Genomic DNA, 12,357 nt, shown 5'->3' on the forward strand with positions numbered 1-12,357 from the left:
CCCATCACAGTCGACTCACGAGTGCACCCGAGGTGGCCCGCAGTACGCAAGAGTGCGGGGCAACGGCTTCCGTTTTGGGGACATTGTCGCAAGGGCGCATCCTGGCGGCAACACTGCAAGGATGTCATCTACATGTATGCTGTTGATCAACAGCATAGTTTGAACTGTGAACCGGCATGCATTCAACTTTCCAAACAGTTTGTTTATTGTACAACTTGGATACTTTGTTGTCCTTTTGAAAGTGTTCAGTTTTGTACTTTGTCCAATTTTGGAATGTACCATACCACACTCTCTGCTGGTGTGAGTTGAATATAATAAATATTGATTGACTATCAAAAAGTCAGCATCTTGTGAAAACAACAACATAGCAGTGAAAAGTGTAATGATGGTTGCCTGTGAAAACTCTTCAGAGATAAAAGTATAGTTGGTTTAAACAAACTGAATTGCAAGAACAATACCAAAGCTTATGTTGAAATTACCCAGTATAAAGCTGTAACTCATCATCAAATACCTTTCTAGTTGCTCTGTAGGTCTGTCAAACATGGCAGCAAACATCTACCAGCACAGGATCTCATACATTAAAATATCTCCCAGGTGACATCTAAAATACCCTTTTTAATTATCAACATGGAGTCAAGCACCATTGATTCCACACAACACACTTTGTCATTATTGATGACTTTTGTCAGTCACAAATTATTTTGCTGAGAAATTGTTTGTCCCATAACTTCAAACTTTTGTTTTAATGTTCCATCAATGTTCCCATTGATATGTCTTCATATTATGGCCATCTTTCTGATAGCTAATATTTGTCTAATTTGTAGTGTGTGAGTAAAGCTAATATATTGTTTGACAGTTTGTGTGGGAGATTCTGCCCAGGACCAAATATATGTCAAGTACATGTACCTCCAGTAATTATGTGAACATCAATTTCAATAAAAGTTGAAGTTGATGGTCCATTGCCATCTATGCTTTGCTAAGTAATTGTATTTTCTATTGTATTATAGGAGGTATTACAAACATTTCAAGATGTGAGCAATTTACAAGAGTGGGATCTATACACTGAATACAGTAGAACAGTATGCAGTCCATGCTCCAGTGATGGATCTGTGGAGTCAACTGATGTCAACAATCAACAACAAAACATTTTATATTTTGATACAGTATCATATGTGCCAAAGTACAATACAACTTCTCACCAGGTTCGGAAGTTTGTGGTAAAGTTATCCAATTACATTCCCGGTATCACAGTCGTTGAACATGAAAATCTTTCTGTGAACATTGTCAGGTAAGAGTATATCAATTACATTTAATATTGTAAACCTATGTATTTGTTTGTAAGTTTATGAAAGAAGATCAGAAACTTTTGTTCTAACCCATTTCATGTTATCTACAACTGTCATTTATAAAACTCAATGAATTCGAAGGCTATGCATTACTTTCACTCTAAGTACACTTTTCATTGTCGATTTATATTCAGAAACTTACTGACATTTAATTCAGGCCCTTTTAATGACAACTAAAAACTGAAATTTCATTAAAAATGAAATACATAGTGAAAGCATTGAACTCTCATTCACATAAAACAAGTCAGAAAACAAAATAAATGCCTTTGTTTTGCACAAGTGAAGGGCAATAAGTGATATGCTGTATGGATAATAGTTAAATAATAACACATGAGAGCGAGGGCAAGATCACGATTTATTGCCTGCCCAAGGGATGGTGGTCATGATCGAAATATTGATGATGCCCGAGCCGTAGGCGAGGGCATCATCAATATTTCGATCATGACCACCAGCCCGAGGGCAGGCAAAAAATCATGATCTTGCCCTAGCTCTCATGTGTTATTATTTTTATTACACCGAACAAACTTCTTCGAGTACAGTTCGCCTTTCTGCATGAGCCCGGACCTCAGCGTAAAATGTTGTCAGTGCCAAGTCTCAGGTTGCCGCTGAAAGTTTGCCGATCTCATCGGTGGCGTATCCAAATTTTTTGCTTGCATAGTCGCTGAACACAGAAATTGCATTCCGTGTTGCTATTTTCGTTCGTTTGATGTTTACTTGCATCAAAATATCGTCTAACTGTGCCGGTGACAGCTCTGCATGACGTTTCGCAGCCATAGCTGCCGACTGCAAGTAGGCCTACAAGCGAACGACAATTTGTTATGCGCAGAAAGGTTGCGCAGTAAGTAAACTGACGTCATCGATGTAATATCAAATGCAGAGGGCATCATCACGTTCGCAGAGGGCATCATCACGTTCTTTTACATGTCACGTGAGTCGTGTTTAACCAATGGCAGTGCACGCTGAATGAGTGAGGTGTAATAATAAAAGTTAGAATGCATTGTAGGTTGTGGCAGTAAGTATATCATTGATCTTATGTTTTAATGTGTATTTAATTCTGCTGTCAATGACACACAGCTCATGAGCTTGTCTGGCATCCAGTCTCCATCACCTGTTTGATTGCTGGGTGAGGAAGTTTCCAAATTTGGTGTACACATTAATAGGGAAGACCCTAATGAGAGGAGTAAAAAGATAAATTTCTATGGTCAACTTTCTCATGTTTGGTCAAAACATTTTCTTTGAAGTATTTAATGTGATAAAATGCATTTTGCAATATTCTGTCTTACAATGTTTGTCAGAAAATAATGCTGGATGTAATTTTTAGCTCCCATAGCCATATGTATATATGGCAATGGAAGCTATTCTTATAGGCTAGGAAAATGTCTGTATGTATGTATGTCTGTATGTCTGTATGTCTGTACGTCTGTATGTCTGTATGTCTGTATGTCTGTATGTCTGTCCGTCAACATCAAAAACTCCAAAACCGCTGCACATTTCATCTTGATATTTGGTGTGTACATGGATGATGGGCTGTAGATGAGATTTTGTTCAAATGAAGTTGTCATTGCCAAAAATATGCAAATTAAGTGAAAAAATGTAAAAACAGTCAAAATTGAAAAAACTCAATAACCACTGAGCAGATTACCTGAAAAATTAGCATGTAAGTACTTTGGGCTGACATGAAATGATTGTACGCATCTTGGGTCAGTATCTTGGACTTGCTATTTTTCATGAATTTTTTTGTAATTTTCTCCCATTTTTGGTCAAAAAATCTCCTGCTCTGAAACCACAAGTCCGATTGATTTGAAACTTGGTATGGAAGTGCATAGGAGTGACCTTTCCCAAATTTGGGCAAATCGTGGTGAAATTTGCATATTTTTAGTTTACACGTCCATAGACTCCCATGTATAAGGCAGATCTCCATAGACTCCCATGTATAAGGCCACAAAAATAAAAATTTAGTTTCTTATCGTATTCATATTGCAAAAAGGATGCAGTGACACAATTTTTAGTCCCCATGGATGAAGTCCAGTGAGCTTATAGATTGGGTCATGTCCGTCTGTTTGTCCATCCGTGAGTCCATCCGTTCACGCAGATATCTCGGATATTTTGACAAAATGTCATGTGACCTTGATGACCTTTGATCTCAAATATACATATCTGTCCATAACTCAGTAACCACAAGTGCTACCACCCTTCATATATGGTATGATGGGACAGCTTATGACGCCACATATTGTACCTCATTAATTATGCACATATCTAATTTTGAGCGAGCCAATAGAGCTAGAGGTCTGATTTTTGGTATATAGGGATAACTTAGCAAAACAATTTTTTTGACAAAATGTCACGTGACCTCGGTGACCTTTGACCTCAAATATACATATTTGTCCATAACTCAGTAACCACAAGTACTACAGCCTTCATGTATGGTATGATGGGACACCTTATGACGCCACATATTGTACCTCATTAATTATGCGCATATCTAATTTTGAGCGAGCCAATAGAGCTAGAGGTCTGATTTTTGGTATATAGGGATAACTTAGCAATACAATTTTTTTGACAAAATGTCACGTGACCTCGGTGACCTTTGACCTCAAATATACATATTTGTCCATAACTCAGTAACCACAAGTGCTACACCCTTCATGTATGGTATGATGGGACAGCTTATGACGCCACATATTGTACCTCATTAATTATGCACATATCTAATTTTGAGCGAGCCAATAGAGCTAGAGGTCTGATTTTTTGGTATATAGGGATAACTTAGCAAAACAATTTTTTTGACAAAATGTCACGTGACCTCGGTGACCTTTGACCTCAAATATACATATTTGTCCATAACTCAGTAACCACAAGTACTACACCCTTCATGTTTGGCATGATTGGACACCTTATGACGCTACATACTGTACCTCAATAATTATGCGCATATCTCATTCTGAGCGAGCAATAGAGCTGGATGTCTGATTTTTGGTATATAGGGATAACTATAGGAGAGAAATTTTTTGACCAAATGTCATGTGACCTCGATGACCTTTTACCTAAAATATATGTTTATGTCAATAAATAAGTAACCACAAGTGCTATGTCCTTTGTATTTAGTAGGATGGGAGACCTTATGACAACACACGCTTTACCTCATTAATTATGTACTCATCTAATTCTGGGCAAGCGAATAGAGCTAGAGATCTGATTTTTTGGCATATAGGGATTAATTAGCAATATAATTTTTTTTTCAAAATGTCATGTGACCTCGATGACCTTTGACCTTGATTATACATATATATGCATATTTCAGTAACCACAAGTTCTATACCCTCCAATTTTGATAGGATATTAGACCTTAAGATGTCACATCTTGTACCTCATTTATTATGCGCATATGTATTTCTTGGCTGGCCAATACTGCTAGAGGTCTGATCTTTTTTCCCGATTTAGAACCATAACTTAGACATGACTCATGTGTTTCAAATTGGGAACAACGACATAGACCTATGTGCCCATAGATCTCAACATATACACTCCAGTGATACTTCTTAATGACCACATTTTCCTGCCCCATCAAGACTAATACTCCTATTACAAGTGGGGACTATGTCATTGTAAATGACTTGTTGAGTTAATGGTTGTATCACAGTATTCGATATATCTAATTCTGTATTTTTTCCATTTTATATTCTGAATAATTACATTAAACGTATTTCACTGTCTCCAGTACATTTCATTTAAGTATTTTCACTTCATTCACTTTATCCCTTTCACACATGTTCAAATATCTGACCAGAGAACAAACACTAAATAGTCCAGGATGGGAGCTACAGTGTCATTGACGCTATTTTTATAAGTATTGTCACCATTCATAAGTTTAGTACCAGCTTTGTGAATACAGTAATTTACAAATTTTGGAGCTTATCTGATGGGTTATCAGTAATACAGATTAACAACTCCCACAAACACTTGGTACAGTTGGGACTATGTTACCAACAATGATGATGATGACAATAACTTGTTTATGTTTATACATTTATAAATATGTTTTTTCATCAAAACCTGATTTTCCTCTCAAGCTAGGTGACTTACTGCTTTCAAATTTGGTTTGAAGTTTCCTACAATTGACCTCATCCAGATTTTCAGGAATGATTTTCATAAATGTAAACTGTTGGGTTGTTTTTTTTTTGTAGGTAAAATATCTTGTAATTGACATGTCAATAGCTTTCAAACTTTGTGTGTCAAAGTTACATCAGTTTTGATCAAATGGAAGCAGAGAGTGATCTGTGTTATTTTTCAACACTTGTTTTGAGTGTTCCACTAGCCATTGTGTCAACGATTCTTTTTGTGTACATGTGTGTGGCATCTACTATCAAAGAATAACATTTTGGATTAATACTGTATAATTATTTTGGATATCTACTGTAGGTGTTGGCAGACTGAGTATGATGATTCAGTGTGGATGTTTAGTGAATGTCCTGATACCAATGTACAAGGAATTTGTTGGACTTACTTCGAAGCAAGACCATTGCAGGATGGCCTCGGTAGTTTGCTGACCATCGTTGCCTGTCCAGATCTGAAAGAATCCCTTCAGAGTGAAATGATTGCAACACAACTAGCTTCTCTTAAAGACTATTTCCAGCTTATGAAAGTAAAAATGCAGCCATCACAGGAAGACAACATAGGTAACAAACTAAAGGCATTTGCAGGACAACTTAAAAAGAAAGCACAGACATTTAGCTTTAAAAAGGATCAGTTCCAGCTGGATAGTGCCGATACACAAGCCATACAGAATCAACTTAAAGCAACAGATGAACAAATGAAAGCTGTAGAAAGGGAGAAGAAAGCTCAGAAAGAGAAAAAGATAGAGAAAGAACCAAGAAAATTCGGAAAGAGACTGAGCTTTGATTTCTACAAAAACAAAACTGTAGAAAAACCTACAAGTAAATCAATGGAGAATGCTAGAGATTCAGACAGTATCAGCCAGAGTAGTTCAATGATGAGTAGCATGGGTAGTTCAAACAGCTCAATCAACAGTACTGCATTTGAGGAAACTAAACAAATCGGAACAAGAGAAGACACAAGAGAAAATTATCCTCCTAGAACAATTGACTCTGAAAAGGAAGATACCAAGAAGACACTGAAAATGAAACTCAAGGATTTGGCAAGAACAGATTCATTTGGAAAATTGCAAGAGAAAAAAACAGACTTTGATGATTCCAGAAATATCCACAATGGATCAAGCGTGGTCAGGAGATCCAGCAGTACTAGCAGCAGTGCAGAGAGCACAGGACAGAATACTCCAACAAAATTGGCAAATAACAACCCTATACCAATAACTGCAAGTAAGAGTTGCATTTATCTCATCTCTGTCATACTGTGATGTCTTTTCATTAGTTCATGCAGTTTAAAGCTGACAATTCTCCATGAAAAGGATGTGACTACTGTCCCTCCATTGTGATAATGGGAATGTAGTGAGACTTTGAGTTTGTAAATGGATAATTTGTGCCATGTTCACATGTACCTGCTGCAGATATCATCATAACATGTTTATCAATTGCAAACAACACTAAGTTTAATGGTATTCAAAGTGTTTACAGATTTCTTACTCTATCGGTATCATTTTTTGCCTTTATTTATAGAAAACATTTCTATTTTGAAAGTAGAAACTTCATTCTTTAGTATCAATATCCTGACAGAAAATCCAGAGACTCGCCCCAGCTCCATGCCCAACACGAACAAAGTTGTAATTTTTAATAGTAGTGTTTCTGCTATTGGCAGGAAGTGACTTAAAATCAAGTTTTGTATGAAGATCTGCTTCTCAGTTTGTTATTAAAAGAGATTTTAAAAAATGCCAAATTTCATGACATCACAGATACGGGATCCTACTGTCCATTGATAGTTGACAACTGCATTCATCCAAAAGAAACATTCTGTACATTTTCATGATTGTCAACCTCACCTTACCAGTTGAACTTGACAGAGGTTTCCTTCTCCTGATTAAGTTGTTACTATAAAAAGCAGAAATAGCTTAAAAACTGTTATGGATAACAGTCATAATGGACAGGCAATCTTTGCAAGACAAGTACAAATAGTAAGCATTTTGATAAATTTATTTTGATCCTTTCTAGCCAAGTTGTGAGGATGCTTTATATGCTAGAGGAAACTGTTAAACATGATAAATCATAATTCATGAAGTAATAGAAGATGACAATTTTGCCATAGATTCTGAAATGAAGATTTACAGAACACTGGCCAACCAAGCAGCAGCTGAAGTCTTAGCTGAAGCATTGAAAGCTGCTTCTATTGATGTATCATCAAGTGATGCAGAACAAAGAAAACAGACAGGTGGATGGCAGTAAGTTTCTCCCAAAGACAAGTTACTTGTTACACTATTACCAGTATAGATCATTTACAATACAAAAAACAGATTTCATTCATGCTTGTTTCTAGTCTGTCTATCATTTATCCACTTCTCTTGATGATTAATCCATTTCTAAACTTTTGCTTAGGTTTTGTAATGGTTTAAAGAAAGATCAATCTATGGCAGGAAGTTACAGCAAACAGTTAGCAATACAGATCATGGCTGGCACTTGCACAGTAAACAGTTAGCAATACAGATCATGGCTGGCACTTGCACAGTAAACAGTTAGCAATACGGATCATGGCTGGCACTTGCACAGTAAACAGTTAGCAATACGGATCATGGCTGGCACTTGCACAGTAAACAGTAAGAAATACGGATCATGGCTGGCACTTGCACAGTAAACAGTAATACAGATCATGGCTGACACTTGCACAGCAAACTGTTAGCAATACGTATCATGGCCAGCACTTGCACAGTAAACAGCGATACAGATCATGGCTGGCACTTGCACAGCAAATAGTTAGCAATTCGGATCATGGCTGGTACATTGCACAGCAGACAGTTAGCAAAACAGACCATGGTTGGCACTTGCACAGCAGACAGTTAGCAATACAGATCATGGCTGGCACTTGCACAGTAAACAGTTAGCAATACGGATCATGGCTGGTACATTGCACAGTAAACAGTGATACAGATCATGGCTGGTACATTGCACAGCAGACAGTGATACAGATCATGGCTGGTACATTGCACAGCAGACAGTTAGCAATACAGACCATGGTTAGCACTTGCACAGCAAACAGTGATACAGATCATGGCTGGTACATTGCACAGCAGACAGTTAGCAATACAGATCATGGCTGGCACTTGCACAGCAGACAGTTAGCAATACAGATCATGGCTGGCACTTGCACAGTAAACAGTTAGCAATACGGATCATGGCTGGTACATTGCACAGTAAACAGTGATACAGATCATTGCTGACACTTGCACAGCAAACAGTTAGCAATACAGATCATGGCTGGCACTTGCACAGTAAACAGTTAGCAATACAGATCATGGCTGGCACTTGCACAGCAGACAGTTAGCAATACAGATCATGGCTGACACTTGCACAGCAGACAGTTAGCAATACAGATCATGGCTGGCACTTGCACAGTAAACAGTTAGCAATACGGATCATGGCTGGTACATTGCACAGTAAACAGTGATACAGATCATTGCTGACACTTGCACAGCAAATAGTTAGCAATACAGATCATGGCTGGTACATTGCACAGCAGACAGTTAGCAATTTCAGACCATGGTTGGCACTTGCACAGCAGACAGTAAGCAATACAGATCATAGCTGACACTTGCATAGCAGACAGTTAGCAATACAGATCATGGCTGGTACATTGCACAGCAGACAGTTAGCAATACATATCATGGCTGGTACATTGCACAGCAAACAACGGTACAGATCATGGCTGGTACATTGCACAGCAAACAACGGTATAGATCATGGCTGGTACATTGCACAGCAAACAGCAATACAGATCATGGTTGGCACTTGCACAGCAGACAGTTAGCATCATGGCTGGTACATTGCACATTAAACAGTGACACAGATTATGGCTTTTAAGTTGACTGAGGAAAGGAAAATTAAGTGTACTGATAATTTCAAGTAGAAAAATCGGTGATAACAAATGTCATATTTAAGCAATAAAGCACACCAAGCGATGGTATACCAAGAGATTTTGACCATTTCACGACATATATGCATGAGCGATAGCGAGTGCATATATGAAGGGAACTGGTCAAAATCGAGTGGTATACTGTCACTAGGTGTGATTTATTGCTATTATATCATAACAGTATATTGAAATTCTGGCGTGGAACGTCATAAAAGGAATTTTCCTCAAGCTGAGAGCTAGCGCGTATGCCAACCATGGTACATTGCCAATATACCACAGTTCTTTTCGTGTCTCGACCAATTAGATCGTCGTATTTGCACCATCAATATACTGGTATGATATAATATGTAATATATTATATATATTACATTGAATTTAATTGTTTGTCTATTGTTTCCTTGGTCCGTTGTGCTGATGTAAATTCACAACTAAATTTAAAAAGGACATCAGTGCAGCACAGTGTTCGCAAAATATTTCCTGAGGTGAATTTATAGCAATAACAGTAATTTAAAGCAATTTGCAAATATTAACTGCTCTTCAAGTTGCCTGTAGTAAGCAGCTACATCAGCTGCAAACTGTATGCTTTGCCATAAATTTACCACAAAAGAAAATGTTCATTCAAAGAATTGAAATCCTTCGGCTGCTACAGATAATGTAATTGCTTTCCTTGCAACTCTCAGGAAATTTACTGAAGTGAACTTTTCTGATATATATTTCACACTTTACTACAAGACTTGGTATGGTCGCAAATTGCCTTATGATTTCTGATTTCTGATTGTTACTCATTTCTTTTCTTACTGACAAACCTTAGGTTTCAATGTCTTGAGAAGGAAGTTGTAATTCTTAGGAAAGTAACAGATAGTTCACGTTACCATAGGTAAGTTGTTACTATACGTAAGTTATACCATAGGTAAGTTGTTACCATAGGTAAGTTGTTACCATAGGTAAGTTGTACCTATTATTAAGTTGTTACCATAGGTAAGTTGTACCACAGGTAAGTTGTTACCATAGGTAAGTTGTTACCATAAGTAAGTTGTAACCATAGGTAAGTTGTTACCATATGTAAGTTATTACCATAGGTAAGTTGTTACCATAGGTAAGTTGTTACCATAGGTAAGTTGTTACCATAGGTAAGTTGTTACCATAGGTAAGTTGTTACCATAGGTAAGTTATGTTCAGCAACCTGAACCTACATTTCCAATTACACACAACACAACATGTATATATATGCGTGTATGTATATAATACCTGTCTATCTCCATCAAAGACTTGTGAACCACAGCACCTAAAGCTGTAGAATTTGATATGTAAGTTTATATGGGGTGAAGATTTCCATTTCTTCAAAGGAACATATCTTAAACAAAAATATGACAATGACTAGTTTGAATACTGAATGATATTGTTATTTGTAGATTTTGGTCATAAAAATTTTTCAAGAACTGCTTTCTGTATTACATTTCAATTTTCTGTGAAGGGTAGTTTGAATGATCTTGCAGCAAATGTCCCTATATGTGATAAAATGAGCAACATAATACAGGTTTAAAATATTCTCTAATATTTATTGACAATTGTGCATAGACAAATTGTAAGTTTATAACATGATGTTTTCGAAATTTCTCATACAAAGTGGCATACTTAGTATCAACAATTTGTAAAATATTCATAAAAAACGATTATACTGTTTTCTTCAATTGTTCTCATGTTCCAAAGATATTTACCGGTAATATGTTTTTTGTCATATCAAGGTTAAAAGCAGTTTACATCTTATACACAGCAAGCTGTCTGTAGCGTCACATCTCTGTATACAGACATTGTACAGTATCCTGGTATGAGTCCTTACAAACACTTATCCTGCCAAGTTCATATTTAACCATCATACCAGGCTGGTTAAATCTAGTGAGACATAACAGATCTCACTTGTTATACTTAAATAAAGACTTGAACATCTGAAGACCTCTGAAAAGATATATTGTAGTCATGATTATTGATAGCATGCATGCAAAGTGAAAATACTGCTTGGTTTGAGCTTACTACCATTTGAAACTGACCCTTGAGATGGAGAAACGACAGGTCTGGTAGAATAAGGGTTAAATGTAAACAGAGTCTGAGTCAGTTAACTCTTGTTAGTCAGAAATCAACTAAGGAAGGAATTGTACCATAGTGAAATAAAAGCTTACTTGCTGTGGCATATGCCTGATGAGACTAAACAGCAAGCAGATTGTTTCAACTGATTTAAAATTCAATGGAAACAAAGGTTTACCATGTAGGAATAAGACAGGTATGTACACCAAACACTAGATGTGCCACATCAAGAAATAATGTCACTTAAGTAAGAGTTTTGTGATCACAAGAAATTTGACATATGTTAATAATTTAAAACACTGGCGCTATGCAAATATCTCCTTGTTAACATATCAATTTGCAATAATACCCTACATCTCACCAATAATTACTAACAAGAGTTAGTTTGCAAGTTGTAAGATTTGCCTAGGCCAGCACTTACTCTCAATTTTGTGCCTAAGTTAGCAAAACGGAGGCAGCGTTGACCAGTGGTTAGGGTAATGGACTCACTATCAGAGTATGGTGAGTTCGAGACCCGGTTCAAGACTGGTAGGTCCAGAGTAATGGATTCACTGTCGGAGGACAGTGAATTCGAGACTCCAGCACAGTGTTGTGCCCTTGAGCAAGGCACTTTACTCCTCAGTGCTCCATTTGGGGTTAGTGGGTTATGTGTACCTCATCCTGTAATTGGGCTAACGCCAATTGGATGATGGACTGATAAAAAAAACATGAGGTCAATTTAGTGAAAGTAGCTGTTTACTGGGTGTCTATTGGTAATTATACTGATAGGTTAGCAAAAACATATCATATCGTTGGAAAATGGAGATTTCTGGAAAGAGGTCTGGTCTGAGTGAGGTTTCCTCATGAGATTAGTGAGATGAAAAATCAAATGTTTAATCTTATTCTTTTAATG

General features: G+C 37.0%; 1 protein-coding gene across 2 annotated transcripts in view; it reads left to right on the forward strand.

Moving 5' to 3' along the window:
- The window catches only part of LOC139150537 (stAR-related lipid transfer protein 9-like), a 41,810-nt gene that overhangs the window by 10,402 nt on the left and 19,051 nt on the right, over window positions 1-12,357 (forward strand). For both annotated transcript variants that reach the window (XM_070722968.1, XM_070722969.1), the window contains exons 4-7: window positions 1,008-1,288; window positions 5,769-6,685; window positions 7,566-7,698; window positions 10,195-10,260. In XM_070722968.1, the coding sequence (XP_070579069.1) occupies window positions 1,008-1,288; window positions 5,769-6,685; window positions 7,566-7,698; window positions 10,195-10,260 (1,397 nt within the window). The remainder of the gene's footprint in view (window positions 1-1,007; window positions 1,289-5,768; window positions 6,686-7,565; window positions 7,699-10,194; window positions 10,261-12,357) is intronic.

The sequence above is a fragment of the Ptychodera flava genome, chromosome 14 (genome assembly GCF_041260155.1).
Source record: "Ptychodera flava strain L36383 chromosome 14, AS_Pfla_20210202, whole genome shotgun sequence".
Classification (NCBI taxonomy): domain Eukaryota; kingdom Metazoa; phylum Hemichordata; class Enteropneusta; family Ptychoderidae; genus Ptychodera; species Ptychodera flava.